Source organism: Bidens hawaiensis, unplaced genomic scaffold (genome assembly GCF_021521415.1).
Source record: "Bidens hawaiensis isolate Kalapana, Puna unplaced genomic scaffold, B.hawaiensis_p1.1 tig00002343_1, whole genome shotgun sequence".
NCBI classification, from domain to species: Eukaryota; Viridiplantae; Streptophyta; class Magnoliopsida; order Asterales; family Asteraceae; genus Bidens; species Bidens hawaiensis.
In genome coordinates this window covers 1528895-1534866 of record NW_027491127.1, presented here as the reverse complement: position 1 = coordinate 1534866, position 5972 = coordinate 1528895, and the positions used below count along the sequence as shown (strand labels likewise).

The 5972-nt window shown below is 33.3% G+C and overlaps 1 protein-coding gene across 1 annotated transcript; it reads right to left on the bottom strand.

Moving 5' to 3' along the window:
* Positions 1 to 888: 888 nt before the first annotated feature.
* On the bottom strand, positions 889 to 5404 carry LOC143618937 (ACT domain-containing protein ACR10-like). Its single transcript, XM_077090988.1, has 6 exons — positions 5198 to 5404; positions 3434 to 3652; positions 3254 to 3359; positions 2295 to 2634; positions 1927 to 2211; positions 889 to 1399 (listed from the first exon to the last, which is right to left on the bottom strand). The coding sequence occupies exons 1-6, from the start codon at positions 5349 to 5351 to the stop codon at positions 1262 to 1264; spliced, it is 1242 nt and encodes a 413-aa protein (XP_076947103.1). The 5' UTR covers positions 5352 to 5404; the 3' UTR covers positions 889 to 1261.
* Between the last annotated feature and the right edge of the window lie 568 nt (positions 5405 to 5972).

The window sequence follows — 5972 nt, the reverse complement described above, 5'->3', positions numbered from 1 at the left end:
GGGAGAATTGGGAGGTGGTGTTCCACAGTTCCACTATTCCCCTAGGGGCTGATCAATTCTCGGTTCCTACCTAGGTCCACTCCGTTCCCTCTAGAAAAGAACAACCCGGTACATGATAAGCATGGAAATGTTAGTTAACAAATGAATATGAAACTGAAAATGGAAAACTTGAGACCCGACTAATATAAAGCGTAAGCAGAGGAGCAAAAACCCGGTTTTGGACCTGAATCCAATAGGATCCACTTAAAGCTAATAAAAACCGGTTTAGTTTAGAAACCGGTTTTCAAGTAGAAAAAGATTAGATCTGTTTCGGTTTAGGAACCGGTTTGGATTCAATTTTGAATTTTGATTTGCACCTCATGTGACAACCCACAAAATAAATTTCGGTCAAAGTCAAAGATACCATTAGCTGCAATCTATAGTCATTAATTGAAGTTAATCTTGTTTCTTTGTGGATCAGAAGGGAATTTAGTAACTTTTATCACACTTTGTTATTATTATTATTTTATTCTTGTAACCTTTTGGCAGTTTGGACATTAGTGTAGCAACTTCAGATTCATATAAATCTTTTTTGGTATTGGTTGTTAGTGAATTGGTCTTTGTCAAATGAAAATATGACAAAATAGTTCAGAAAAAATAATATATATTTCTGGTTGTTTCCCAAAAAGCATAACTCTTTTATAAAAAAATATTCATTCATATTCAGTGACTGATTTAGTATGACAATTATTTAAAACTATTATTAACTTTGATTAAATGTAACAAATACTTTTATCCTAATTAAAATAAATTACTAAAACTAAAACAAAAATCACCATAAGTATAGTTACATAAGTTACATACATATATATGCAAACACACACATATATACAAAAACAAATATGTACAAAGCAGATAAAAACATATTTTCACCAAATACAAATTATCCATAAACCCTAGATTACTACCTAAAAACTCTTTTTATCAGATTGTACCTTATGCAATAGCAACAATACCATGAGAATCTTGAGCCATCCTCTCCTTGTAACATGACAATTGTTGTACATATATACACAATCTCTTGTATATGTAACCATTGCAGGACCTCTTATGCCATCTCCCCTTTGCAACTACATCCTAAACTGTACCACTGAACCGTGACGCTTTTGACCTCCTATTCGTCTGTCAGTCGGGTTTTCATCAGTTTTACTCGGGAAAAGAAACCTAGTATCTTGCTAAAAACCCGAGCTTTTCACAATGCACGCATGCCTAAACCGCCATATCATTCCCAACCCATCAAATTTCTCCAAACCGCTTCCTCAATCCTGCTCCGTGGCACGGAGGATCCGTCCTCTTCGTCAAGCAAAACTCGATAAACTTCCCATTCCCGACCCCCGATCATATGCCTACTAATTTCTGCCTGCAATATCATATCACAAAGTTACTCAAAAACCGAAAATAATCACATATAACTGAAATAACTGACCCAAACAGGAAACGAAAGTTTGGTTTTATGCTTTTGTAAAAATCCAAATTTTCTGTCCGGTTTCAGTCACGCATGTAACTAAAACCGAAAAAACATAACCGAATTTATGAATTTTTGTTTTAAATTTTAAATGTGAAGTATTTTATGAGAACTTAAAAAATAGTGTAACCCAAATATATTAGCCTGAATGTATAATAACAAAAGATTTACATACAAATGCATTATTTTGGGTCTTTTCTTTTTCCGGCACAAAAATTTCAAGCCCAAACGGTAAAACTCAAAAAACTGAATTCGAACCGGACCTAAACTGAACGGTTTTAAAAATTCAAAAACCGAATTTTCAGTTTTTGGTTCAGTTTGAGCCCAAAACCAACTCAGGTACACCCCTACAAAAAACCCACATAAACACCAAACACGAACACGAAATGACATATCAGTACAGAGGGCAAAAAAGGATATACCGAGAAAATGTCGGTGTTGAGCATCTTGAGTGCAAGGGTAATATCGTAAAACACAAGGGGCCGACCCTTTCCACATAACTCAACCGGGTTAGCAACAAGTAACTCGGTATCGGGACCACGGTTCACCAAAGCTACTCTAAGAGGCCGATATAGTTCCATTCGGATTCGAGACATCAATGCATTTCGTTTGCTCGGGTCAACTATTTTTTTCCCATCTGCTTGTACTATAAACAAGTCGATTTCACAATCCATTTTTCCCTTTAATGTAAATCGCCCATACGAAATCTGTTACACAAAGATTACAAATTTAGTTATTTACTAAAAGTCTAAAACGCCCTTGGGCATATCTAGATTAATATTAATTATACCTGGATGTTGTAATCCTTCAAAGTTCTCATTATATCATATAATAAACCTTTGTGATCACGACAAACAATTTGGACGAGTGTGTGAACCGGACTGAGTGAGTTATCAAACATTACAGAAACATGGTTGGATTGACCCGACCCGCTTTGACACGGTTTAAGCATCTCCAAGTTGAATGTATGTTCTGTGATTTCAGGAGGGATGATAAACGGTGGGCCCACAGAACACGCGGTGATATCAGGGGACACCTTTTCTATATCACAACTCACCATTGAGTCCCCGACAACGGTTTTTAAACGATGATATGTATCATCCTTCCTCGCTTTCGTATGTAAAAGTTCCCTGATAGCAGAAGCATTAGCAAGGGTATTTGAGTGATCTCTGTGTCGTGAAAATTGAAATACTTTATGTTGTAACGTGTTAACCGGATTGAAAAGATCCCCTTATTTAGCATTGACTAAAGGATACTAACATGGTTGACCAATTAAAAAAGTTGACTTTCTTAAACTATACACCACATCAATTAAAACATTTTAACTTTCATCACACAAAAAAGATTTTTTTAAAATCTTTTATACAGTATTTAACTTCTCCATAGACAATGTAAATTGTATAATCTTGTTGGTATCCGAAATCAAAAAATAGAATTTTGATTTTTAAAGTCAAAGTTTGCCTCTTTCTTTGAAAACCGGTCTTTTAAGACATTCCAAAGCCCAAACCCGACAATGAGAAATATATTTTTCCCACATGAAAAAAAGGCATTTCTTTTTCATTTTATAAAAATAAGCACGTCCGGTGAGATGCAGGAATTTAAAATTTTATAATGATTTGTCAAATTTTACCATTCAGTAAAACCAACAATTTACAATTTTGACCTGTTTACCTATTAATAAAAATTAGGCTAATACTGAACTAATATTATTTTCTTAATCATGGGAAAAAAAAATAAAAAGTATTAAACCTGGCATCAGTGATGAAAAACAGGTCCATCACCATCCCATCGGGGGTGGTCGATACTTTCACTCGTTGAATAATCAACTCGAGCTCACAAAGAACATGTATCACATCTGTCAAACATGAATCATAAGTTACTGAAACAAACACAAAAGTATAACTATAGAAACATGTAAATATTACATACCATGTAACAGGCCTTGGCGATCGTGTCCACAAAACTTAAGAAGAAACACCTCCGGAGGCTTCGGTGGCTGCAATTCCGTTGGTAAATATATGAGTGTGTTTGCAGAAGAACAAGAAGGGCAGGCCTCTAATAACCTCTTCTTCAACAAACTCCATTGCGTGCTCGGTTTTCCAACCACCCAAAACACCAGATAACACCATTTTCCATCCGTTGATACATCTGTAAACAAACATTTAATGAAACTTTAATGCTAGAAACTATACATTGCATATGATTCAACTATTCAAGAACTTTTGTTTTGACTTTTTAAGTTTTAACCATATGTATTGTATAACTTTTAGCATGAAAGTATCAGTGGATGAGATTCAAAGAATAATTCTATATTTTAATAATAACTAACAGGAATATGCTACCGAAAATACAAAAAATGGAATCAAAACGGATTATTTTAGGACAAAAACAGGATCTACGAACAATGCTTGCTGGTTATCAACCTATCATCAGGGTTGCAAGAATCACGATTAGGTGTCGGTTAATCGGATATCGGAGGCCTACTGGCACGATTTCACATAATCAGCCGCTATAACCGGTGCCAGTCAAAATCTTGGAAGTATTTGAATAACTATATATATTAATGGTAAAATCAATAGTTTAAATGTGATTAAACTATTCAAGAACTTTTAGTCTATAATCTAATGATCATCACACATCAGCATGAAAGAATCTGTGGATGAGATTCTTGGAATCAAAAAAATTCAAGAAACAATTATGTATTTTTAACAATAATTAACAAGAATATGCTACAGAATATATATAAAAAAAAGAATCAAAACAGATTATTCTAAATATCCAAGTCAAAAACAAGATCTAGTAACAATAATTGGTTGCAATTAATCACTCATAAACTTATCATTAACAAAAAAAATTAAATTCACCAACACTAACTTTCAAGATCAGTAACACCAAACTCAAACTATAAACTTCAAATATCAGTAATTAAAATAATAATAATAATAATCAACTAAAATAACAAATTACTTTACTTTCAAATTAAAAACATAACACATCCTGCATATTGTCCTTTTCGTTCCGTATTCGTATTGTAATAGAAGCTTAACTTATTATTAGTTATTAGACGAGATTTTACGAAAAAAATGTTCGTAGGTTTGTGGAGAGAACAAATCCTTTTTTCAATACTCACACTTCTTATTAGTTAATAATTCTATTAAAAAAATAACTAGAATTAAAATAAAAAAAAAAACTAGATAAAGTAGAAGAAAAAAAACAAAAAAAATACATAATAAAAAAACATAAATAGGAAACATCCTAATATTTAAAAAAATAAAAAACACTAAAAATCCAATCGTTTTTTTCATCTAAAATCGCTTCTACGTATTATTATTAATAATCAACAAGAATATGCTGACGGCCGTTGGCCTTAGGTGAGAGTTTTTCTCGGATCGAAAGACGAGGGTATCCTGATGCCGTGAATTTAGCCGGTAGTCCATTTGAATGACGTTAAAAACAAGAATATGCTGAAGAATATATATAAAAAAAAACAGAATCAAAATAGAAATAGAATATTCCTGGTCAAAAACAAGATCTAGTAACAATAATTGCTAGTAATTAATCACTCATCAACTAATTTTGAAGATCAGTAACAAAAATTAGTAACAGAATATTAAATCACACAAATGTATGAACAGAACAAAAACTCCAAATTAATTCTCAAAATTAATATAATAATAATAATAATAATAATACCGCCGCGAACGATGCTTAGACCGAAGAAGAGGATGATACGGCAGAGATCACAGCCGAGTCCAGTTTTGTCAGGACAATTGATAGTAATGACGGTAGCTTGGTCTTGTTTATCGGGTGGTTTGATAATAACCACGTCTTCGTGTAGAATACCCATGGGTGTGTTCGTTTGGTTATGGTTATTCTGAAGCTGGTGATTATTATTATTATTATTGTGTGTGTGAAAATATGGGTTAAGAATTAAGATGTATGTATATGTATGTGTTTTGTTATGATTGTGATTGTGATTGTGATTGATAACCCAACTAACGTTGGTGAGAGAGAGAGAGAGAGAGAGAGAGAGAGAGAGAGAGAGAGAGAGAGAGAGAGAGAGAGTTGTGGTTAAATGTGTGTGTGTTTGTATGTATGTATCGGCGCGAGAAAGAAGAGAAGATGGTTGTGTTGAATAATCGTTGTCGGGGGGTTTTGACTCTCGAGTCCACCAACACCTTCCTTACTAGACTTTGTTATTAATTACTTTTAAACAATGTTGTCGAACCGGGACCTCCTACTTGTAGAGGTTTTTAAAATAATCTGTATTCGAAAACTTTGATCCGAATTATCAAAAAATTATGCATAAGGTTTATTTTTAATTTAAAAAGATATCAATAAAGTTTTGTTGGTTGGTTTATGGGGTGTTTATAAAAACTTTCATCTTGGAAAGTGCCTAGGTTTGATTCACGGCTCGCGTTTTTTTTATTTAATGAAAAACAAGGGTTTACCAGTTCAGCCGTCGGTT